At 40.4% G+C, this 26,744-nt stretch overlaps 2 protein-coding genes across 5 annotated transcripts in view; one reads left to right on the top strand and one right to left on the bottom strand.

The window, feature by feature from the left end:
* Positions 1–7,705: 7,705 nt before the first annotated feature.
* On the top strand, positions 7,706–14,116 carry LOC134671399 (zinc finger protein 319). Of its 4 annotated transcripts, none has more exons than XM_063529241.1 (8): positions 7,706–7,831; positions 9,325–9,427; positions 10,116–10,262; positions 10,754–10,972; positions 11,454–11,600; positions 11,900–12,666; positions 13,100–13,257; positions 13,934–14,116. In XM_063529241.1, exons 2-8 carry the CDS (start codon positions 9,338–9,340, stop codon positions 14,086–14,088), a joined length of 1,683 nt encoding a protein of 560 aa, XP_063385311.1. In that variant the 5' UTR covers positions 7,706–7,831; positions 9,325–9,337; the 3' UTR covers positions 14,089–14,116. The 4 variants fall into 4 exon arrangements, with proteins under 4 accessions (XP_063385311.1, XP_063385309.1, XP_063385308.1 ...); XM_063529239.1 differs by having other exon boundaries at positions 10,101–10,262; XM_063529238.1 differs by having other exon boundaries at positions 7,734–7,831; positions 9,320–9,427; positions 10,101–10,262.
* A 7,152-nt stretch (positions 14,117–21,268) lies between these two features.
* LOC134671433 (SLIT-ROBO Rho GTPase-activating protein 3-like) overlaps positions 21,269–26,744 on the bottom strand; it is a 105,362-nt gene continuing 99,886 nt past the window's right edge. The window contains exons 16-18 of the mRNA XM_063529292.1: positions 23,868–23,920; positions 21,811–21,948; positions 21,269–21,606 (exon numbers count right to left, since the gene is read on the bottom strand). Coding sequence (XP_063385362.1) covers positions 21,330–21,606; positions 21,811–21,948; positions 23,868–23,920 — 468 coding nt within the window. The 3' untranslated portion in view covers positions 21,269–21,329. The remainder of the gene's footprint in view (positions 21,607–21,810; positions 21,949–23,867; positions 23,921–26,744) is intronic.

Here is a 26,744-nt window from a genome sequence, read left to right as displayed (position 1 = left end):
AATAGAGGCGTGTTCAGATATTTGTGAGCACCTTGGCCGCTCCGATATATCTGATGGCGACTGTACGCATACGGCTTAAGGTGACAGTCCATTTCCAACGACAGCTGCATTACTGTTCATTTTACTATGGAAATTGACAGTAACACCGACGCGTTCAGTACCAGTAGTGCAGCTGCGGTCAGAAATGGAATGTTACCATTACGGTCCGATTCGATACGTCAAATATGCCGTTTAGATACGATATGGATTAGATGTCAGTGTCAAAAGTGATGTTTTTTAAACAAAAACGTCACTTTTGACACTGACATATCTAATCCATATCGTATCTAGATGTAATATTTGACGTATCTCTAAGTTCGAATCGGGCCGATATTTAGCTTAATTGTCGATTAAGGAGTGAAAGCGTAGCACGTAGCCTTCTACGACGTAGCGCGTAGCAATGCTACGAGTGACCACAGCATGAAACGTCGCCTGCGGTAATTCCGAACCAATACGACCCAAAAACCAAGAAAGAGCGTACTCGCATCTTAAAGGCCGACAACGCACTAACAACTCCTCTGGTCTTGCTGGTGTTCATGGACAACGGTGATCGCTTACCATCAGATGATTCGCCTGCTCATTTGCGGAAACGGCAGAATACCTAAATGATGTTCTTGAATTAGTTTTGAACTTTGATTACTTGAAGTACGTACCAATATACATATTATTATAATTCCGGGACAGATGCACTAAGGGCCTCTTGCACCATCCCACTAACCCGGAGTTAAGCGGTTAAACCGTTAAGCCAGTGACAAATTGTACTGGTAACCATGGTTACTCCAGGTTTAACCGGTTAACCGGGGTCAGGCATGTCTCACTCCGCGATTTCGTCGCTTTGCTACTGGTAGCTAAAAGTACATCCGTTCCACCCCAATTTTGGGGAAAGCATGGCGCTGTCGCCACCTAGCGGCCATATCTGTGCTGATCGTAACAGAAGCTTTTTGTTAGACAGTGAGTCTTCTGTACCTAGTACTATTATTTATTCTGTGCTAAGGGCCTCTTGCACCATCCCACTAACCCGGGGTTAAGCGGTTAAACTGTTAACCCAGTGACAAATTGTACTGGTAGCCATGGTAACTCCAGGCTTAACCGGTTAACCCCGGTATAGTGGAATGGTGACAGTAGCGCTAAGAGTAATACTGGCCATCAGTGATATTATATCCAAAACAAAATTATTTAGTCACAAGTAAAAGATTTCCTAACCCACATGGCACCAGTAATCGACTCAATTCGTCCTAACGGCGCGATTCGGGAAATGAATTAGAGATGCACTAGATATGAAATAGTAAAGATATGTGACGTTCCACGGAAAAAGGTACCATTGCCCCGACTGAATATTGGAGCGGCGTTAATAAAAGCGTAAGCGCCAGCCGCCATAAGGTACCTTGTGGCGTGGAACGTCACATATCTTTACTATTTTATATCTAGTGAATGTCTAACGGCCGATATCTTAAAGTTCGAATCGCGCCGTAAACCGTCGCATACTAGTAATACTCTATCTCACTCCCACGCACAGCTTTAGTATGTAACCATAAGAGAAAGACATAAGCATAAGAAAGAAGGCAACATTTGGCGCGGCATAAGTTGGGGTCCCACGCGACTGACGCATTGCAGTACATTAACCAAGTTCCAGAAAGTTGTCTAGTTAGTGTCTGGACACAGTTAATATAGTGATCAGTATAATCATCATACTTCGAAGGGAATGTCTTACCTACACTATCCAAATAAAAAAAAACCGGCCAAGTGCGAGTAGGACTCGCGTTTCTAGGGTTCCGTACATAAGTCCGACTCACGCTTGACTGCACATTTCTAATAGGTTTTCCTGTCATCTATAGGTAAAGAACTATTTTGAGTATTTTTTTCAAAATTTTAGGAGGTAAAGGGGCGGGAATGGTCATTTTTTGGCTATTTTCTTAAATAACTTCGAACCTATGTATTTTAAAATTATAAAAAAATACGTCCATCTTTGGGTCACTAATTTACATATGTGAACCAAATTTCAACTTAATTGGTCCAGCAGTTTCCGAGAAAATAGGCTGTGACAGACAGACAGACAGACAGACAGACGCACGAGTGATCCTATAAGGGTTCCGTTTTTTCTTTTTGAGGCACGGAACCCTAAAAATTAAAAACTCTACGCTATAATATAATAAATAAAACTAAAAAAAGCGTTTTATTTCTTGAACATAATTTTTTTTTTTCATATTTGATTAAATTTTGAAATAAAGTATTCAAGACGGGGTTCTTGTTGTTCACATGTTAAGGCCTTCTCCAACGCTATATACTGGAGTCAGTTATGTAACGCTGCCATACATGACCCAAAAAATTTTTATTAAGCTATGAGCTTCATCACATCTGATATTTGAGTAATTCTAAGCATTTCTAGCCTGAAGTGGGGGGAGGGTGGGGTACAAAGACGGCCGCCATCCGTCATCTTTAAAAAAAATCTACTCTGATCCTGGTGGGTACTAGGGCAAGTTTGGTATCATTTTCGTATAAACCAAAGACGTAGAATTCATTGCTGATATTTGTTTTTTCAATTTCATAGTAATTTTACAAGAAAAACGTAAAAAGGTGAAAAATTTGGTTGGAGATTTTTGCTACGCGGAGCCGAAACTACAAAAGATAGAAAGTTGAAATTTGCACACTAGATTACATTTATAAAGTGTACAAGAGATAAGAAGCGATTTTGAGAAATTCAACCCCTAAGGGGGTTAAAAAGGGGATGAAAGTTTGTATGGGGTTCAAGTTTTATTTTAAGCTAGGAATTTGAAACTTCGTAAAACGATATATTATTAAAATACAAGAAAACTAATTTCAGCGTTTTTGAAAATTCATCCCCTAAGGTGGTGAAAAAAGAGTTGAAAGTTTGTATGGATATCAAAAAAATTTTCGAACGCGGGACTTGAATCTTTGTATTTGGGGATATTATTAAAAGACAGGAAAAGTAATTTCAGCGTTTTGTAAAATTCATCCCCTAACAGGGTTAAAAAGGGGTTGAAAGTTTGAATCCATTACAAATCCGAGTAGACACACATTTCTTATTGCCTCCCAGGCTTGAAATGCTTAGAATTACTCAAGGAACATATGTGATGAAGCTCATAGCTTAATAAAAATTTTTTGGGTCAACTTTATAACTGCTTCCGCTAATATGGCCTATATGCCAACAAAATCCATTTTATGCCAAAAATACCTCACATCATTTAGGAAAAGAGCTGATACTCTTCAAACTGCTGGTTCGATTTCTATGAAACATAGCTAAGAACCACCGGAAGAAAACTCGCTTTCACGTAAAAAAAAAACCGCATCGACCTCGGCGTATCCGTTAGAGCGCTACGATGCCACAGACAGACAGACAAACATTGGCGTTAAACATATAACACCCCTCTTTTTGCGTCTGGGGGTTAAAATGTACTATAGTCGAGTTAAAGTGCAGTGAGCATTTAATCAGCAAATAGGCCACAAGGGCACTTTTGTACGTCAACATTGAATTTACATACAAGCAAAAATAATAACAATACATCATAAAATACAACTAACTGCAACTACCAATTCAAACGAACGTATTACAATTACTTAGAGATGTATATGATGGTCTCTTAATGTTGAAATACACAAAAAAAACTAATAATAACAATACAATTATGAGACCCTGTATTGTCCGAATCTACGAAGTCAAAGTACAGACCTAATTATATTTGCTTAAACTGTGATCTCCAACTATCTCTGCGGACTATTTCATATTATCTGACTTCGAGACGGTATGTTCGCAGCTTAACCGTTACCGTAGTATGTAGGTACTTCTTGGTAACTTTGCTCATATCTTATTGGAACGTTGTTACTAGTGCTACCAGAAACATTTTTTTTATAATATGTATGCTAGTTTTAAGGTATTTATGTATGAGCCATTAGTTGCCTGAAATAAAAAAAATCATTTAATTTTTCTGTACCATTGATGGTTTAGGTATAACTATGCCTTATAAAGCAGTCTCCCGCCGCGTATGTCTGTTTGTGTATGTATGTACGCAATAAACTCGAAAACTACTTACTGAACGGATTTTCATGCGGTTCTCACCTATCAATAGAGCGATTCTTGATGAGGAAGGTTTAAGGGGCCCACTGATTAACAGTCCGCCGGACGGTATCAGCCTGTCAGTTAGAACAAAATTTTGACAGTTCCAAACAACTGACAGGCCGATACCGTCCGGCGGAATGTTAATCAGTGGGCCCCTTTAGGTGTATAATTTGTTATGATTTTGTGAAACCCGTGCGTGAATGAACTGTTATATTCAATAATCAGTCATTTAACATAGAACTCTATAAATTAATAAAATAAAATTGTTTCAGTGTATTATGATACCTAATATGTTTACACAATTAAATACTTAAACGTTTCCGACATTTCGAATTTGAAATTTGTCATTATCGGTCAGGCAACTCCCTATCCTAGACCGAAACTTATACTACTTATGACACAAATAGAATAAAAAATCAATAATTCATCTTCCCTTGTTTTTATTTTTGAACCCCGGACCTGGAGACCCGGAAAAATGAGGGACCAACGCGGCCCCTGGGGAAATCAGCTTACCCACCAAGAAGCTTATAAGATAGTGGAGGTTGCTCTTAGAACAAATATTTGAGCCAGGGAATGAAGAATTTACATACTTAAGCTAGTTTTCAATAGATATATGCAATTATTCTTAGTAATAGTTTTTTCTTTAATTAGTAATTATTAATTAGTACAGTCTACGTCAATATACCGGGTGTGGCCTGTAATATGAGCAAAAAATTAAACTGTAGGCTGTACTCCTCATACTGACCAACATTTGTTCAGCGACTATTAAAAATAACTTGTGGTTTGATTTTTAATACACTTCAAAGTTTATTCTAAGACGCAATGTATTGCGAATTTTGCAATGTTTAAGGCGTGACAAGCAACGTCAATCACAATGATATGGCGTGGCGATGGCGTCCATTGAAGGTAATATTTATTTTGTATGAAAAGTAGGGACTCTAAATACTTTCATAATTTTTAAAAGTTGTTGAACAAAAGTGTCATCGTTTGAGGAGTACAATCTATGTTTTATTTATTTGCTCGTGTTACAGGCCACACCCGGTATGTTTCCACTTTTGCACTTTCTTCCTTTGTAATAAGACGAAAAATGTAAACATATATTTGACGTCAACTATACATATTGTGTAAAAACGTATCTTTTTATATCTGTTTTCCCGTGGGCGCCTTAGAAATTCAAATCATGAAAGGTCATAATATTATTTTATTAAATATTGTACGTTTATTAAATTATAGTTAGATTTTCTTAAAAACACAATATGCAGGCTATGACTAGTGGGCGATACACCTACAGTTATCGTAGGTGTATCATAATCTTACTAAAAGGAGCTATAGAAGACGTAACAAGGCGGAGGACTGGAGGTCGATTTCCAATAATCAATTTGTTATAATTTTGAACTATACCTACTCTGTATCTTTAGATATAATAAATAAATAAATAATTCAGTCTATATACGTCCCACTGCTGGGCACAGGCCTCCTCTCGAACGCGAGAGGGCTTGGGCTATAGTCCCCACGCTAGCCCAATGCGGATTGGGGACTTCACATACACCTTTGAATTTCTTCGCAGATGTATGCAGGTTTCCTCCCGATGTTTTCCTTCACCGAAAAGTGACTGGTAAATATCAAATGATATTTCGAACATAAGTTCCGAAAAACTCATTGGTACGAGCCGGGGTTTGAACCCGCGACCTCTGGATTGCAAGTCGCACGCTCTTACCGCTAGGCCACCAGCGCTTCTTTAGATATTTAAATAAAAGTAAACAAAATCTACCCTCAAATGACTCCTTCAGCCAGTTGAGGGTAGATGAAAACATTACATGATCAAATAATGTTGGTTAAAGGCAGGTCGTACAGTGACTGATACAGGCGGTTTTGTTTTTGGTCGGTTAACCAATAAATGTTATAGCTACTCGCAAATGTACAAATTATGTTTACTTTTATTTAAATACCTTAAGATACAGACTATAGTTTTGATATGACCTTGACGTTCGTTTTGGTGATTGGCTGGCGCGCACCTCACACGACTTTCACTTTTTGCATGTACCAATTATCGTGAGCGATTTTCAAGGTCGTATAATTACGGACTGTTATTATTCTAATTCTTATTAAATTCTATTTTTTTCATACATAGGAATTTTACATAGGTATTAAAAAATAATTACACAGTAACTATTAGTCAAACCCGTTCCTTATCGCTTCCGGTGCAAAAGTGCCCATAATACTCACGGCATTACCCCGCTGGATGGCTATGGACTGTGGCTTAAATTCTATTAATATATTAGTCTAGTTAAATTCTTCCCTGGGCCTCAAATCTCATATTAACTTCATGCCAAATTATGTCTAAATCGAGGTAACAGACAAACGGTGTTACATTCGCATTTATAATATTATTAGGGATATAATATTATTCGGACCAAGCTAATTCTGCATCGAGTAAATAAGTATCTATGAAAATATGACGTTTATTGTGGAACTAACGTTAGACCAAGAACAGTCTGCAGCGATTTTGATAGCTCGCGGTATGCAAGTGTTATTTTAAACGTCAAACGTCTATGAAATTATGACGTATAAATAACACTTGCATTGCGTGGGCTATCAAAACCGCTGCAGACTTTTCTTGGTCTAACTCTATCACCCTTTGTTCTGTCATATTTGGAGCAAAGTTAGCTTAGACATCTTTTAAGCTAAATCAGACGGGATTTAGAAATAGCCTTGTGTGTAAAAAAGGTCCCCGATTGATCTGTCGCTAAAAATAAGCGAATAGGTGCTTCATTTGTATGGATGACGCTCATGAATACTCGAGAGATATATCCTTTAACCTTTTGGACGCCAATGACCAATATATCCGCACCGCAGGTTCAACGCCAAAGACCGATTAATCGGTCACAGACCACAGAACAACATAGACCTACGTGCATATACATAAAGTTCAATTTCAGTTTTGACACTTCGGTGACGTAGCGTCTGAGTGACAGCTTTTGTGTTTGACACGGCGTCGAATACGTTAATTTGTTAGATGTTGCCACGTCAAGATTTTTCCTGTTTGAGTTATTTAGAAAAATGAGAAGTCTACGAATATGATTGTATTTTTCAATAAGTAAAACTTCAATCCCAGTCCCACCACAATTATTTTGATCAGGACCTTTATTTTTAAAATCAGTTCAAATGCAATGCATGCAATGCAAAGCATGCAATGCAAAGCATGCATGCATTCCTCAGTGCATTACACATACAAAACGAAACAATCTATAACTAATTTTTCAAAATCGGTTCAATAGTTTCGACGACCCTTTTTCAAAGAGCCCAATCCTGTAAATTGCTTTTAAAACAACGAACTTAAGTATTTCATTTACTGTAAAATAATATAGGTACTAAAAATAACGAATATCATAAAAAAACTATACACACACAATTTTATGCCTAATAATTATGTTTTCTTTCATATCAATTGATTATTAAAAAGAATTTAAGTTAGACCAAAATTGCGATTTATCATAGAAATTACTATTTTTTTTGTGCAAAAATATTACCATTACCTTTCGCGGCCATTCAATCTCAACATTAACATTCCCCTTTAAACTAAGCCAACGTCCAGGCCTTATCTACATTAGGAGTATGCGTGGCCAAGTATTTAGTCAATACCGCGCGGGGGGCGCCCGATCGATCCCTCAGTCGGCGGCGGCGCGCCGGCCTGGCTTGAGCTCCATGCTACTTCAGGTAAGAATTTAAGAAACCTATTCTTTGTTATCCCATATTCCACATCATGACTTTATCAAACATAATACTTCAACTAAAAAAATACGCGTAGTGTTCGATGCACCGCACGTAAAGATTTCGCCCGCCCGCCTTGCTAAGTTACATGGTTTAGATGTAATGTTTCTGTTATTGATTTTTTGAGTGATACTGTAATCGGAGATTATCGAGCCATTTTGGATTTTCTTTGTGCCTAGTGAGTGGTTTTCTTTGTGTTTTATGATGGACTATGAGTGAAATTATTTTTGAAATGTGGACAATGGTTTAAAAATATGTTTTAATCCCCGCCCGTCAACGTGTTGGTTGTAATTTTAACATTATGGTTGACCTTTTAAAAAAATTATTAAAAGTAACATAATATACACAAAAAATCAATGTTGATAATTTACCAAAATTACTTTCCAATAAAATACTAGTTCACTGTGTTCAAATAATTACTCTGTACTTTTTTCATACATATTAATATTATCTTTGTATCACTTCCACGTTTTAATTTTTTGTTACTTTCATTATATCTCTGATATTTTTATTAAGTTGACAAAAAAATATTAAATACCAATAACTATTTATAAAAATCTGCGGATATTAGAACACATTATAAATAACGTTATTTTAGATTTTCCTTCGCATGCAAATCGTCAACCTACAATCTGTAAAAGTCAAACTTCCCCCTACATCCGTCCTGTCACCCCTCGCCGCCCCAGGGGTGGGTGCATATCTGCACGCGTTCGGGGAAGCCCGGGTGGCGCGTATCAGGTGGTCGAATGTAGGAAAGGAAAAGTTACGACTTAGGCTGTATAGAAAATAAATTGCTAGATGGCGTGGCGATCGCTGGTCACTGTAATCTTTGGTTTCCTTTGTTCAATACACGGAGTGTTCAATACACATAATCGGGATTTAAGATTTAATCAAAATTTATAATATGACAATGATAAATATATTTGATATGATAATAATAAATTGAAGTAAGCCTATAAATTAACTTTTCACTGGTTATTAATTTTCGATTCTGAATATATATTACCTACAATTCAACTTATTGTCAAGTTGCGTTAAATATACAGTGTGTAAATTCAATACGGGATATATTTAAACGGTGGTTAGCATAAAATTTAATGATACAAAATAATTCGGTCCGCAACGTAATACAACACGCAAGTTTCGGTACGAGTATACGAGCATTTGTTTCGAGTAATTATGGACAGTATGGACTCATTCAAATGATTAGTAGACTTATGTGGCTAATCTTAGTACCTACTTTACTATTTTATACGTAAGAGCAGTGCCCTGTTTATCAAAAGCTTGTAACTTGTAATACAAGTGGAAGTCCCTTTTTGACAGCTTTTGTTAGAAAGGGACTTTCACTTGTATTACAAGTTACAACCTTTTGATAAACAGGGCCCAATCCGTAGGAGGTTAATCAATAGGGTTGACACAATCCGTTTGTTGTAGCGCAGCGTGTAGCGCGGCATGGAGAGCGCAGTGTCCAGCGTGGCAGCCCTCACCATGGACTGCGAAGATATGTTTAAGGAGATCACTAAGAAACTCTACGGGGAGGAGGTACGACATATTGATGCCTAACTTTCAATTATTAGGACAGGGTTCGGCAAGGGCTTTTCAGTCCCCTTTAGAGCCTTTAGACCTTTCACGCTTCCATGAAATAACTACTAAGTACTACGTCTTTATTACTACCTTTCTATTAAAGTCGTTAAGATCCAATTCACATTTTTTTAGGTTGCTATAGCTGTTGATTTATTTGACAATGGTTGGTTGTTTTCAAAAATTTGCCTAACCCTGTTCCAATCCAAAAATGTAACTTCATGACAGATCCATTCGAACGTTTAAACTTAACACATTCTTAACGAATTATTGTTGCTTTGTTGATGATTTCATCATTTTGTGAAAGACCAGACATCTGGAAATGCAACCTAAATCAACTAAAGGAAGATATCTGGAAATGCAACCTAAATCAACTAAAGGAAGAATCAGAACAAACACCTCAATAATTGTCCCATAAAATCTGCAATACTGTATTTTCATATTTTCAACGTGTGATTTATTTACTAGTACTAAGTCCAATTATTAAGAAGAATCAGGCCTTTTAGCTTCAACTTATATTATGTAGTTTTATGCCTCTACCTCTTGTTAACCTAAAACCTCACCATTGTTAACATGACCTGTTTGTACTTAACGCACATCTATACAAGCCCTCGGGGCGGCTAACTGTAACCAGACGTTGGTGTGGCAGGCGACCGTGGGTGGCGGCGTCATCGGCGTGGAATTCCCAGCAGCTGAGAGGGACCTTGAAGAGGAACTACGCCCTGAGGAACACATCACCGCGTGGGGCCTTGCTGCGTTGATGCAGAATGGGTTCCCACCTCCTGGTATCTTGCAAGTAAGTAGGCTACTTCTCCCAGAAAATTCCATCCAAATCCTCTGTAACTCAACAAAGATGCGCCCGGATAACACACTTCACCCCCTGGGGCCTTGCTGAGTTGATTGAGAATGGGTTTCTACCTCCTGGGATCTTTCAAGTAAGTACCTACTTCTCCATCGAAATTAATTCCACCCTAATTACTGAGATTTCTACAAAACGCTCAAATAAAACCCCACAATGACCCAACTCTAAGCCTGCTAACGCATTGTCTGAATACTAACAGGCAGTACTTTCCAGACGCTGGAAGGTAATTTGTGCAAAATCACAATTTAGATAGAGAACATTGCAAGTTTCAAGTAACTCTTCCTTGACCAATGCCCCATTTGCTCGGAGTCGGCCTTTCTTATCTTTTTCCTTCAGAGCACACTACTGGTACTTACACTACGGTTTCTGTTTTTCTGGTTTTTTTTTACCACCAGGAATATTAACGAAAATGTTCTTGTTTCTAGGCTAACTTCACCCCCCGAATCGACCCAGCTGCAGAAGACCGATGGACGGCAGCGGAAGAACCTTTGGCCTGGGCCCATTCCCGAGTGGCCTCTTACAACCCTGCCCAGCGACTGTTCAAGTGCACGGAATGCGAATGCGTCGGCTTCCTTGCGAGGGTGGCTGAGCACTGGCTTGGGACTCATTCACATGCCAGGGTGTTCCACTGCCCGCTGGCTCAGGTAATATTTACAGACACTTGTTTAACACCTTAGTTTACAAGAACCTTTAGTCTGGGTCCATTCCCGAGTGGCTTCTTACAATGCTGCCCAGAGACTGTTGAAGTGTGTCGGCATCCTTGCGAGAGTGGCTGAGCACTGGTGCTCAGAAGGATGATTCACATGCCAGGGTGTTCCATTGCCCACTCCCTCAGGATTATTTACAGACACTTATACTTAAGTACTATAGTTTACAAGAACCTTTAGTCCGGGTCCATTCCCAAGTGGCTTCTTACAACCCTGCCCAGAGATTGTTTAATGTTTTCTTGCGAGGGTGGCTGCTGAGCACTGGCTTATTGGGACTTATTCACTTGCTAGGGTTTTCCACGTTTCTCTACCCTGGGCCTGCCTGGGCATTTCAAGTACAACATGACCAAAGAAGTGATTAATGTACGGAATGTAGTGTTTACATACATAATAACCTCTTATTACTGTGTTTGTTCAGTGTGGCTTCGCTAGCGGCTGGGCGCGAGCAGTGAGGCAGCATCTCGCGCGAGACCACCACTCGGACCCCGCGGCGGCCGACCAGCTGCTGCGAGAGAACCCGGCTCTCGATGACGTCACACGATACCTGCAGCGACTCAAAACAAAGGTACAACGTGACAAAGTTGCGGATAAATTCAGATTTCGTAAAAACATGAAGACTCGCCATATTTACCTTTGTTTTTCTAGGAGGTCTGGAAAGTTCATGTAGTTCTTTGTATCTATATTTAAGTAGTTAGAAATCAAAGAAGTCATATATTATAATCACATCACAACACCACACAACATTTGTACTTTCTCTTTGATCGGCCATTTACTAATACTAGGGACTCGTAAACAGAAGAAGCCAAATATCTTCTTAAAAAAGTAGTTGCGTCTTTTAACCCTCTTCCAAACTTTTTTCTCCAGGTGGAAAACCAGCGTAATGAGCGCCGAACCAACCCCGTACCTGTCGCGGTCGCCGTGGAGCCCCCGGCGCCCGAGCCCGCGCCCGCAGCGGAGCCCGGCAAGCGCTACGCCTGCCCCGCCTGCCCCTACGCCACCGACCGCCGCGACCTCTTCACCCGCCACGAAAACATCCACCGCGACGAAAAACCCTTCCACTGCTACCTCTGCCAAAAACAATTCAACAGAGCCGACCACGTCAAGAAACACTTCCTACGCATGCACAGAGACCAACCCTACGACCTAAATAGAATAAGACGACCGACCAAAAACCAACCAGCCGCTACAACAAACGTATATTACAATTCAAAACCGCCTGCAGAACCTCCACCTATCCAAGAATACCGGGCGCCAGTTAAAATCGAACGCGCGCCGCTAGCGAAAGCAGAGGCGCCTGCGACTATACCGCAACCGAAAACTGTAGCCAATACCACCCCTGTAGTAACTAATAGCCCGACTGTAACCAATACCACGGCGGGTGTGCGGCGGAAGGGAGAGAGACGATACGCGTGCTGCTATTGCACGTGGTCAGGGGTGGATAACTGGTGTTTGAAGCGGCATCTGAATACGCATTTGAAGCCGTTTGCGTGCGCGCTCTGCGAGTATAAGGCGGCGCGCGCGGAAAGGTTGGCGACACATGTGCATAAGGTTCATAATAAGAAGGCGTGTGCTAAATGTCCGTTTTTGGCGGACGATCAGCATCAGTTGGCGCTTCATTTGAGAGAGGCCCAGTAAGTACCTACCTACTAACTAGAATATAACATTTATTTAGTTGCTAATTTATTTTACTGATTCCTCAGTAAGTTATTGTCGGAGACAACTAAGGTTGCGAGGGATAATTGAAGAAGATCCATCCTCTACAGATTGGAAATTGTTCCGCTAAGTTAACGAAGCCCCCAGTGAAAACTAAAGAATAAATGAAATACAAACATGAACATTTATTTACTTAACGTTACGCGACTGGAAATTTCTGTATCATGAGAGGAGTATCTCTAGTTTCTTTCTGTATCAGTTCCAATTTTTTAAGCAAAAGTGAAACTGTCATGATTTTTTCACTTAGTAGCCGTGATACCGTTTAGTTGCCAGGGGTGGGTAATCTTTAGGGGTTGGGAATGTTGGGATTATGTGATCGTTATTTTTTAACAATGACTTATTCCATTCCAGTCACATCGAGAGCCGCAACCTCAAAGTGCCGACCGGCGTGCGTAACTTCACCACGCCGACGCAGCCCACAGAGGACGCCACTACGTCCGCTCAGGGACGCCGACGCGAACAGCGCGCCGCCGGCGCTGCCAGACTCTTCGGATACTTGGAAGCTTCAGGTATGTTTGAAATCACATCGAGAGCTGCAACCTCAAAGTGCCGACCGGCGTGCGTAACTTCACCACGCCGACGCAGCCCACAGAGGACGCCACTACGTCCGCTCAAGGACGCCGACGCGAACAGCGCGCTGCCGGCGCTGCCAGACTCTTCGGATACTTGGAAGCTTCAGGTACTTATGATTTCCCCGTCTTTTGATCTTACCTAGCTCTCGGCGTACATACTGATTTGCTGCGGCGGCTCGAAGTCAACATGGCATGGATACCAATAGCTCACAGATAGGACTACCATTACCACCTTTTTAATTGAGAACGAACGAGAAGCTGAATTTTACCTCATCAATATCAAAGATTCAATATTAATCAAGCTAAACAACAAACTAAAACACATGCTACATGTCTAGAACGTTATGTGTAACCACAGTTATGTGGTTGTCCCTGCGGCCCCGAGCCATTCCTAAGGCGAATTGGGTTCAAAGTTTTAGTGATATTTAGGTACTTATAGATGATCATGATGTGAAAGATGAACCCTTATTTCTTGGTCCCCAATAAACAGGAACAAGCATTCAATATGAATTGAATCAAATTTTACATTCAATATTTTAGAAATAGGTTATGATATGATTCTTGAAGATTCGGGAGCAAGCATAATGTTCAATATATCATTTCACATTTCCAGACAACTCCGGCGACGAATACGAAGCCCCGATCCAGGAGCAGTTTCCCACAGCGGTGGCGGCGGCGGTGGGTCCCGCGGCGCCGCACTACGCGCGCGACAAGGAGAACGCCGCGCCCATGCACCACGCGCACCACGACCACTGCCTGCGATACTAGCCGCCAGATTATATATCATTGTTGCATACATGTGGTTTTATTTACAACCCCAAAGAATGCATCAATGAATGAAGAATTAATGAATGAATTTAGGCTGCGAAACGCCCCGTCATCAATATGTCTGCCGTCTGCCTATAGCTAATTTTACACTAAGAGACTCTAAGAATCGTTAGCATAAACAGGAGAAACTTAGTGAGATTTAAAATACCTCTCGCGCTTATCGCTCCATCTGTGCCCGTCGGAGACAAAAGGGAACCATTAAAGGGGCCCACAGATTACCAGTTAACCGGACGATATCAGCCTACGAAGCCCCGATCCAGGAGCAGTTCCCCACAGCGGTGGCGGCGGCGGTGGGCCCCGCGGCGCCGCACTACGCGCGCGACAAGGAGAACGCCGCGCCCATGCACCACGCGCACCACGACCACTGCCTGCGATACTAGCCGCCAGATTATATATCATTGTTGCATACATGTGATTTTATTTACAACCCCAAAGAATGCATCAATGAATGAAGAATTAATGAATGAATTTAGGCTGCGAAACGCCCCGTCGTGAATTTGTCTGCCTATAACTAATTTTACACTAAGAGACTCTGAGAATCGTTAGCATAAACAGGAGAAAGTTAGTGAGATTTAAAATACCTCTCGCGTTTATGGCTCCATCTGTGCCCGCCGGGAACAAAAGGGAACCATCCTTTAAAGGGGCGCTGATTACCAGCCGACCTAGCCAAGGTTACAATCGCTATCGCTTCGACAACGAAAAGTATAATGTCTCTCTATCACTCATCCATATTTAGTGCGACAGTGACAGTTGCGTTTCGATCGCTACGGAGCGTAAGCGATCGGCATCTTGGCTACGCGGCCTGTTCGCATACTAGCCGCTCAAATACTAGCTGCCAGATTATATATATTTGTTGCATAGATGTGCTTTTATTTACTTTTATTTACAACCCCGAAGAATGGTAGACTTTAAGGATGACTCACGTTAGACCGGGCCAGAGCTTCCGGCACTTCGTTTTCTATGGAAAGCATCACGTGTTCACCGATCATCTATCATAACAAAGTAAGCGGCAGAAGCTCCGGCCCGGACCCGGCTCGGTCTAAAAGATGACTCACCGTGCCCGGGCCGAGGCGTCCGACATGTCATCTTCTGTGACGGCTCATCGGTGATCACATGGTGCATTCCATAGAATACGAACCACCGGAAGCTCCGGCTCGGGCCCAGCCGTGACCGTGAGTCATAAAGTTGCGAAACGTCCCGTCATCAATATGTCTGCTTATAGCTAATTTTACACCGAAAAATGCTGAGAATCTTTAGCATAAACAGGTGCAATGAAAGTTAAGTGATACCTATAAGTATAGGTAGAATACCTCTCGCAGTTATCGCTCCATCTGTGCCCGTCGAGGACAAAAGGGAACACACAAAGGCGACACATTCAGTGCCGAAAACCCGACTATCGGGTATTTTAAGATTTCGTTCCCAGGCCGGACGACCCAATAGTCGGGAGTCGGGATCGTGGTACTACTGCTTTATATGACGAAATTGTAATGGCCTGGCGCGGACGTCTTGTTTGGCTGGGTGGCAATGAATGCTATGTTAACACTTTCGCAACCGGGCAAATAACGGCGCACTACCCCAGAAACCGGTCGTCTGTATCTGCGTACAAAACAACCCGCTGCGGGTTGTCCGGCATCTAAGCAAACATACGAGTGCCTACCAGGCGGGTTCTCGGTAGTCAAAGTGTTAAAGGGGCCGACAGATTACCAGTTCGCGGGACGATATCAGCCTGACAGTTGTTCGGAACTGTCACTTTTTGCGTTTAACTGACAGGCCGATATCTTCCGACGGTCTGGTAATCAGTGGGCCCCTTTAAGTATACGGGAGTAGCAGGAAATTAAGATAAAAACACTCATATACGCGGGTAATACTGGTTTATTGTGAAGAGGTTACAGAGGTACAGATTCGATACAATATATCACAGACGACGGCCGCCGCTCTCAACCTTACCTCACTACCTCATTACCTCACTACCTCATTACCTCACTTCCATCTCACGTGTATACCATGGCGTCAAATGAGGCAGCCGAACGTTATTGTTAGTAATAGGCCTAATTTAGAATATGACCGTTGCGGTCTTGTTTAAACGCGTTCTAAATTTAAATTTTTGGTGCTCAATCTTTACAAGAATTTAAATTGTGCGCCTTGTCACATAGGCCTGAGTTACACTTGTAAGTTTTACTTACGTAAGTAGGGACACGGCTATACTACAGAATGAGAGATGAATATCGTTATCTCATTCTAACAAATAGCTTTGTCCCTACTTACGTAAGTAAAACTTACAAGTGTAATTCAGGCCATAGGTAAATATTTACCCCCTTATTCATAAACGTATACTAAAGTTGACAAGCCGATAATAATCGTTTGTCCCTTTCCGACGTATTGGTATGATAGAAAGGGACAAACGATTATTAGTGGCTTGCCAACTTTAGTAGACGTTTATGAATAAGGGGGTTAGAAATTAATTAATTCAACATTATATGGTTAATTCTAATTGAGAACATTATTGGTGAACAAATTAAGTAGAATCGGACCAAGCTAAGTCTGCGTAGACTTTAAATGCGAAAATGTCATCATAAATGTCAAATTACTATGAAAATATGACTACTCTCTCTAACTTTGCCACGTCAAAGTCAATGCAAAATTAGGTTAAATTGACTTTTAAATATTCACAGGATTTTCACTGGTTACTTTTGCGCCTCTTAACCCTTTACCAGGCTGACATTTCAAAAATGACAAACGGTTGTCATTGTCAGTCTTACTCATCGAAAATATAACACATGTTTGAAGTGCCGTATGTGGGAAATATATATCCCTTATAAAGGGTTAAAAATAAAACACAAAAGTAAAAAAGAACACTATGCCGTATGCATTTTAAAAGGAGCTACCCAATATTACGTATTTATCGTATTACCCTTATTCATAAAACTTTACGGACCTGATATAGTTAATTAATTTATGTTTTACCCCTTTCTTACAAATACATAAGTCAAAATGACAGATAAAGACAAACGATTATTAGCTAATTGAGGCTTGTAGCGCGTTTATGAATATAATCATTAGAGTTAGATCAAGAAAAGTCTGCAGCGGATTTGATGGCCCACGCAGTGCACGTGTTATTTTAAACGTCAAATTTCTATGAAATAATGACATATAAATAACACTTACACTGCGTGGGCTATCATATCCGCTGCAGACTTTTCTTGGTCCTACTATAGCATAATTATTATTGTTTCTGTTTTCAATCTACAGCTTCCTAAATATCTAGACACCATAAAACGCTTAATTTAAATAAAACTTATCTAATCTTTAGATCGGCTGCCGCATTCGAGTAGCGTATAAAAATAATGATATATAAAATAGATCTTGTGTCCATATGAATACGATCTAATGTCCCATGCACGAGCAGCGGCCGGCTAGCCCGAAGGCTGGATATAAGTAATAGAAATAACTAATTCGCGATCTGAGAAAAAAACGTCATTTATATAAACTTGACAATTTTATGACACTGACGGCTCGGCCACGACATTACGCGACTTGCGACGGCGGCAGCGATAACCATAGGTAGCGAGATACAGCATCGGACCTGCCGTGAACCTATGGTTGTCGCTGCCGCCGTCGCCAGTCGCGTAATGTCGTGGCCGAACCGTAATAATTCGCTGCATATTACTGAATTAACACATGGAGTGCCGGAAACTCGCACGGCAGGATCTCTGTTCGTAGTCGCTTTCCTATACAAAGCGGGAAAACGCTGGGATCGGCGGCGAGCGTAGCGCTACGAAAACGTTGGCAGTGAATGTGTTAACAAGTAAAGACAATCGCTAATCGCTATGTACTTTCGTACTTTAATTTGTATAAATCCAAATGTACAACAAAGTATGTGAAATGACAACATTGTCATTTGACATTGACATGAATACTTTGTCGTACATTGTCAAGTTTATAAAATAGCCTAGTCGAATGACAAATAATATCATACACACTTAAGCGAGTAATGTAAAAGCTTCATTTCTCAGATCACGATTTCAGGGTGGTTAAAATGGTCAAATCTTTCCAAGCAGCAGTTTTTGAGAGTTATTTACGAGTCTACTCTGCAATTTCTTATTGGTGTTAAAATTTTTCTTAAACTGAAGTCAAATATATTTCTCCTTTTCTCCATTTTGTAAAACAGGCAGTTTATACATATACAGATGCAGTGCATAATATTTTCCATCGTATTTTCACGGAAACGTACGAACGTGTTTTGCTATTTCAGTAGTCTCGTTACAAAAAGTAGTGAGGTTGACAAAGCAGCATGACAAATACGAACGTTGCCGAGAAAATACGATGGAAAATAATATGCACTACATCTGTACACGACTATAGATTTTCGATCTCGTGCTAACCTGTGGGATGTTGATCCCATTTCTGTCTTACATCACATATTTTTGACCATTTTAAGCACCACAAACTAACAGACAGGGACCGCTAATTCGAATAAAACTTACCCTAGAAATTGAGTACATGAGATGAGCACACAAAAATACATCCATCCATACAAATTTGACAACTATTGATAATAACGTTGTCCATACAATACAATAATTATTAAAATAGCAATACATTTATAACTACATTCTGAACTCGTATAAGTCGAATTATTATGTCAATATGTTCTAGAAAAATAATTATGATTAAAACGCTGTTAAATACTGGATCAACAAAAATGTAAAAACGTCTTTTAGAATCTTTCTTACAAGTATAACCAGTTTAGCCATACGATTATTAAGTTGTGACACGTCAGATTAATTAAAACATTATTTTAGAACGAACATTTCTTTAGTCTGGTTAAACATGTAGGTCACTAAAAAGGCGTCAAATCAAAATTTCTATATGTTGTCATTGTGACAATGACAACATATAGAAACCTTTCATTTCGACGAGGTAATAAACCCTCAGATGATTCTGAACTGTTTTAAGGGACTTGCGGTGATTGCAGGGCAATTTTTTCGCAGATAATCCATTGTTTTTTCTCAAATTTGCTGCTTTTTTAGTGACGTAAATGTAAAAGTCTGTCCCTCTCACACAAGCCCAAGCGTTTTTCAGACTTGTCAATCCAGCAATATTTCAGCGGTAAGACATCGCAACATAAGAACGTTTGTCGGACGACATTGTGACCTTTTGGTCTACGATTGTAAGCCTCTAATTCATTTTCGACGATTGCATCCCTCTAACAATACTCGAAAACATTTCAATGAGCAATTAGGTTTGAGCATTTCGCTTGATATGTAACTGAGATTTTTTTAGTAACTTGACAATTACGACTGACAATACACCGTGCATTTTCACTACGTATAGTTGTTACTTGTCATTTTGACAAATTGTCAGTGTCAAGTGACAATAAAATTGTGATGTGGGTTGTGGGTGTAATACGTGACAGTCATAGTCGCATCAATAGGGTTTATTTTAGGGCGAACTGGTCGAATACATAAAATTGTTTCTAAAATATGAATCTTCATTCACGCAACTTTGAGTTACAAACATTGTAAAATTTGAAACTGTAAGTACATTCAAAGGTGTATAGCCTCCTAAAACCCAGCCATACAAATGAAAGATTCAAATTTTGCCACTGCTATTTGAACCTTTACTGTGAGGAATAGACTTGATTTTACTTTGTATAAAATTTTACGAAACAAAACATGAAAGATTCAAATTTTGCCACTGCAATTTGAACCTTTACTGTGAGGAATGGACTTGATTTTACTTTGTATAAAAATTTAACGATACAAAACAAATGCAACTCTGTTCCATTTGGATAGGATTTAGATTTAAACTGAATAAGTACTATAGGTATTAGGTAGGACCGTGGGCGTACGGGGGTAGAAGAGCTACCCACGGATAAAAGACCTGGCGGCCTAGCCAAGGTCACAATCGCTATCGCTTCGACAACGAAAACCATTATGTCTCTCTATCACACTTCCATATTAGTGCGACAGTGACAGTTGCGTTTCGATCGCTACGGAGCGTAAGCGATCGGCATCTTGGCTACGCAGCCTGATAATATCGATTAGATGCAATCGTCTATAAGCGCCATTTTTACCAAAACAGTTATGGTCCAAGACTCAATTATAGTTTATAGTGTTTCTTACTGATGTTTGTGCTTATGCAAATATTACGTTACAAAATAATTATATAGAGTTAGACCAAGAAAAGTCCACAACGATTTTGATAGCACACGCAGTGCAAGTGTTATTTCATAGAAGTTTGACGTTTATAATAACACTTGCACTGCGTATGCTATCAAAATCGTTGTGGACTTTTCTTGGTCTATCTCTAACAGTCCATCGATAGGTAGTCAGCTGCGACATTGCATGGAGAAATTATGAATGAATTCATTCATAAATTCGCCATGCACTTTTACGGCAAATGGTACAGTCACCTGCAATAATGTTACACAAAGAAGGCCGCAAAAATATCTGACACGATCTTATTTGTAGATCCCATAGTCTAATAAAACATGGTCTTCTCTTCCCAGAGTGACACAAGCCTACGTCGCAATAACATGGCCGCTATATATAGCGCTATCGCATGATGACGTAGGCTTGTGTCAGTCACGTGACCACGAAAAGACGGGAAGAGAGTACCAGGCGGAGTATATTATTATACCATGGTAGATCCATAAGATCGTGCCATATATTTTTACGACCTTTGAAGAGTAACATGTTATTGCACATATCGGATTGAAACCAGACATAACTACTACGACACAAATTCCGTACACGGCGGGAAGTTGATATCTGGCGGGAAAAAATTGAAGAAATTTGAACCTTATGCCGTTTCATTTTAAGTTCAAATTCCTTCAGTAAAATATCGCGAGTTATCAACTTCTTCTCACCGTGTACGGAATTGATCTTCGACTTCAGCATTGTATTCCAATACTAGTATTACTACCCATCTCTTTAAAGCATGTTCGCATTCAGAAATTTCGAACTAGAATTGAGTCCTGAAGACCTAACTGTCAAGCTTTAAAAGGCGGCCAATGATACGGCTTCCGCAACGCCAGTTTCGCCAAAGCCGGCTTGGGCGTGTCAGCCAAGGACCACGGAATGCACGCTTCGAATATGCACGTACGCCAACCTATTTTTTTTTAGGGGTCAACGTCAGCGCCGAGCGTGCGTTTCGTGTCCTAGGCGTCTAAGTGTACCCTAAGTGGTCTCGTCCGGCGGCGGTTGCGGCCTCGCATGTTGCGGATGCGGCGTAGGCCTCCTGAGCAAGGCCGGTTTAGCGGCTAAAGCCGGCTTGAGCGAGCCACCGGTCAGCGTCAAATCGGCGAATTTGGCGGCAACGCGGGCGGTGTTGCGTGCGGGGACTGGGCTGTCAGGGGCCACCGAGGCCGATGCTGAGGTTTCGGCCTCGTCAGGCTTGTCTGTGGTGTCGGGGGGGTCGTCGGGGGCGATTGTGCTGCTGTCTGATGATGATGGTCTGGAATAAAAAGAGTCATGATCATCATCATATCAGCCAGAGGACGTCCACTGCTGGACATAGGCCTCTCCCAAAGAGTGCCACTATGACCGGTCTTGCGCCACCCGCATCCAGAAGACTCCCGCGATAAAAAGAGTAGGTAGGGTGAAAGTAATGATGACAATCTGTCACTTTTTTTATAAATAAGCTACTCTATGAACTTACTTGTGCGATGGCCGCTTCTTGAGCGTGTCGCGGTTGCTGGCGAACGTTTCGGCGGCGTCGGCGGGCGGCGCGCTGGCCTCAGTCGGCGCCCGTGCCGGTAAGTCCAGCACTAGGTCCGGCGTGGCCTCCGCTAACCTCCTGCAGTGTCGAAGAGAAAATGCATTTTGTGAAGGTACAGTCGACGTCAAATATATGTTTACATTTTTCGCTTTATTACAAAGGAGTAAGGTATTGAATGAGCGGGTCCAAAAGATCGTTGAGGGCTATTTTCAGTAAAAAGTGTCCCATTTACTTTTTTTCGACAGCTTTTTGGTTCAGAATGAGAAAAATTAAAAAGTAAATGGTACACTTGTTCATGAAAATCCCTCGACATCAGATCAGAGAATATGTTTCAAACTGTAATTTTTTCATGATATCGTGGTTGCTCTCATAGCGTTCGTTCGTTCTCATTGTGGTCGCTTTCAAGAGAATCACCTAGATAGACCATAATTCCCACGTTACGTCATTCAAGATTTGTCCCTCACCAAATATCCTGACTCAGCTATTCAGCTCGAATACCAACCTAATAGATGTTGATTTTGGGCCCAATTTTGAACAGTATTAGAAGAAAATCCTATGGATTTCAATTACAACCGAATTGTACCTATGTATTTATGTATTATAATTTTAGTGCGCAAAATGTACCCATTTTATCGAAGTTAGCTTAAAATGCAATTAGACATCCATAGTGCGAATATTCTGTGTTATAATGGCTTTAAACAATAGGCTTACGACACAGGGTTATATGATTATTGTGCTTAGCAATATACTTATATGATTAGCATATTATTATGCCATTGCAATCTTAAAACGTAACTAGGAGCGAGACTAGAGTCAGACCGTGAAGTCTGCAGCGATTTTGATAGCCTACGCAGTGCAAGTGTCATTTTAAACGTCAAACTTCTATGAAATTATGACTTATAAATAACACTTACACTGCGTGGGCTATCGAATCCGCTGCAGACTTTTCTTGGTGCGACTCTAACCCCCTTATTCATAAAACTTTACGAGCCTGACTTAGTTAAATTATGTTTTATCCCTTTCTTACAAATACATAAGTCAAATGACAGATAAGGACAAACGATTATTAGCTAATTGAGGTTTGCGCGTTTATGAATAAGGGGGTAAAGGAATAGTAGATAATGTGCAACTCGTCATATTTTAAGATGTTATTCACATGTATAGTTGTTGCATTCCACGAAGGCAAGAAGATTTGTCTTCATAGGTAGTTAATACCTACGAGTAAACTGCGTACTGAATGCAAGTACACAGTGACATGTAATTTAAGAATTCTAACCAGAGACGTCACACTGCAAAACGCAAGCGGTGTAAAGCCTCTTGTGAGGGTTCGAACATTACAATACGAATATGCACTAATCAAGGCTCGCACCGCGTGTAACTTAGCACAGCTCTGGCTGTCTTGCTTACGAGACGGAGACGTATAGTTCGTTTTTTTTAGCATTAGAAAGAACTTCGCAGAAGTAAGCTTGTGGTTCCAAATCCGGCACTTTTAGCGGTAATAATTTGAAGTAAATTATATGTATTGACCATGCTACATTAGATAATTCAATAATTATTAACAATTAAAGAGCCTGATAAAAACTGTACGCTTACTTCTGTGGAGTTCTTTCTAATGCTAAAAAAAACGAACTATAGTCTGGCGAACCCATAGCCAGCCAGCAAAATGCGCCAAATTTAAAATAGTAGGCACGAGAGATCGACCCCCAATATTTATTTCAACCGACAAATCTGGCTGTGCTGCGTTACGCACGCCTGGTGAGACGTTGAGTAAAAGTAAGACTCATAGAATTAGACCAAGAAAAGTCCGCAGCGATTTTGATAGCCCACGCAGTGCAAGTGTTATTTATACGTCATAGCTTCATAGAAGTGTGACGTTTAAAATAACGTTTGCACTGCGGGGGCTATCAAAATCGCTGCAGACTTTTCTTGGCCTAACTCTAATGACATTTCGTGAAAAAAAAAGCTCAACTTCGTGAAATGCATGTAGCGACACTTACCGGCATTGTGCAGAGGTGGAGGGGGCGGGGGCGGCGGGGGACGGCTCGAGGACCTGCGCGGGCGGACACCACAACATTTATAGTTCGTTTTTTTTAGCATTAGAAAGAACTTGCAAGAAGGTAAGCGATCTTGACATGTCTTTTAATTGAAAAACGCTTTTTAAAAATCAGTAACTATTACTTATGAAAGCAGAAGAATATAAATGATCGTATTAGATTCATAATTGTTACGTATTTGCCGTGACTTATTTTTAAAACGTGTTTTTCAATTAAAAGACATAGCAAGATTGTTTACCTTATTTCTAATGCTAAAAAAACGAACTATAGGACGTTCATTCACGCAGTCAGAGGGGCTACATACGGAAATTGGCTTCATCCCTGTCACTCGAACCCTTTATACGTAAGGCATAAGGGTGTCAGGAATTATGCAAAATTGAACTCTATCACTTTGAAATAAAGTTCATAATCAGGTGGGAAATATATTCCCTCTGCCTTATAAAGGCCTAAGCAAGAGCGATTGAGATGGACATAAACTCTTCGATTTTCAAGGCCACCAGAAAGTTCTTACGAAGCTTTCATTGAAAAGGAGGCTGATTTACAATCATGATATAATAATATGACCTTCACGCTCAGGTATTTGACTAAAATAAAAAAAAGTAAAATAACACTAGGGTTGACTACCGGCCCGTTTCGAACTTTAAAGGACCCTGTACATATTGAGCCAGTATGGGCCAGTGTAAGGGACGCATTTATGCGTTAGAGGGAGCAGCGGGCGCAGCACGGTTTCATTTTTATCGACTATCACTAAGCGCGTCCCTTTCGCACTTACAAACTTGTTAGAACGTGACAGGCATGGTGACAAGGGATAAAAACGCGACCGTGCTAGGCCGCCAGGTGATATTGCTGTCTCATTCTACCGCATGGCTGCGTCCCTTGAATTAGTCAGCGTTGGCCCAATATGTGCATTAAGATACGTCAGTTAATAGATCTAGAAACGATATGGATGAGATATGTCAGTGTCAAATGTGAGGTTTTTTCAAACAAAAACGTCACTTGTGACACTGACGCATCTAATCCATATCGTTTCTAGATCTATTAATTGACGTATCTTAAAGTTCGAATCGGGCAGTAGGTACGCCTAGAAATTATTTAAAAACAATGAATGAAGAAAACAGTGTATTAAAAAAAATTGTCTGTGTCTATATATTTAAGTTACTCGGAAAATGACACTCTTCTTTCGTCAATCTTAGAAAAAAAAGCTAAATGATTTTACACGTTACAGTGATCTCAATACGGGTAGACATAAGAGTGGAATACGTAGAGTCATACCAAGAAAAGTCTGCAGCGGATTTGATAGCCCACGCAGTGCAAGTATTATTTTAAACGCCAAACTTCTATGAAATTATGACGTATAAATAACAGTGGCACTGCGAGGGCTATCAAAATCGCTGCAGACTATTCGTAGCTTAACTCTATGAAGTAGGTATTAGGAATTAAAAGTAAAAGTAGAAAATTGGTACTTTCATCCGCACCCACTGCATTGCTAATTTTAAACAACAAAAATATTCTAAAACTGTCTTTTAAAAATATTAGATATACCGACAAGAATTGTAGAAATCAAAAAGTGGCAACATCGTAGTGTCGTCTCTTTCAAATCAATCTAAGAAAACGGGGCGACACTACGATGTTGCCACTTTTTAATGTCTACATTTTTATGTCGTTCTTTAAGTAGGCACTTGACATTCATAACAACCGACCTATCCTGTCTAAAACATGTCACCAAACTACTAGAAAATAAATGAAAATCGATTCGCATACGCCGAAAAATTCGTTAGTTTCAAAACTTTTATATTAAAATCAGAGCTACCACCATAAGAAGCAAACGAATACACACACATAGAAAGCGGATGCGAAGCGACAAAACAAATAAAACACACACATGCATGTATACGTTTATTGAGTAAACAGTACCATTACATAGTATATGTTCATAACTCATAACAAGCTAGATTCAGTCTTATATACGCAATAACAAATATAATAAAAATAATGTTATTTTCATGAAAAGGTACTAAAAAGAGTAAGTATAAATAATGTGTATTGTGTATGTGTATCAATGTATGTACAGTCGCCATCATATATATCGGAGCGGCCAAGGTGCTCACAAATATCTGAACACGCCTCTATTGTCAGGACGTTAGAGTGCGTGTTCAGATATTGTGAACACCTCGGCCGCTCCGATATATCTGATGGCGACTGTACTTATAGCAATTAGTCAGGGATTGCCTATACATATATGTAATCTCAAAATAATATTATTTATTTCTCATCACACTTGCTCGAAATAGATCTTATTTCATGCAGGTGTACAATATATTGTTCCCGCGGAAGTTATGGATTGTGAAAAAAATAATTAACTCCCAGTTAACAATTTTGCCCCCTTACACATCCGAGTTTATGTAATACAGCATCTTTTAAATACCTTTTCATAATATTTGTTACACAACACAACCAAACCAACAAAATAGCAAAACGAATGTACAACAATGATATATGTTTTAATGATAATTTTAAACATTAAGACCCACCTCGTGATTTAATAAATGACACTTTATTTAAGAGTTAGAAATAAATTCTATAGACCGACCGCTTAAATGAGTCCTCGCCTGCGCGGTGCGGGGGCGACGGGGTAGGACGAATAAGGCCCCCCCCCCCCCCCCACCCACATCTGGCGTCTTTCGAGCGTCGGCGTCTGTTGGCGTCGGTCCAGCGCTATGGAAAATGACGTCGCTGCGCAGTTGCGTCGACGTTGCGTCGATGTCGGCCATAGAATTTTAGACGCCGACGCTCGAAAGACGCCAGATGTGGGGGGGCCCT

Source organism: Cydia fagiglandana, chromosome 15, assembly GCF_963556715.1.
Source record: "Cydia fagiglandana chromosome 15, ilCydFagi1.1, whole genome shotgun sequence".
NCBI classification, from domain to species: Eukaryota; Metazoa; Arthropoda; class Insecta; order Lepidoptera; family Tortricidae; genus Cydia; species Cydia fagiglandana.
This window is presented reverse-complemented; position numbering and strand designations above follow the sequence as displayed.

Bases quoted from the DNA above. Each gene is read 5' to 3' on its own strand.
- LOC134671399 (XM_063529239.1), top strand. From the start codon at position 9,338: ATGGAGAGCGCAGTGTCCAGCGTGGCAGCCCTCACCATGGACTGCGAA. The intron at 10,973-11,453 runs GTAATATTTACA...GTGTTTGTTCAG, and splicing joins TCCACTGCCCGCTGGCTCAG to TGTGGCTTCGCTAGCGGCTG. The intron at 12,667-13,099 runs GTAAGTACCTAC...ATTCCATTCCAG, and splicing joins CTTCATTTGAGAGAGGCCCA to TCACATCGAGAGCCGCAACC.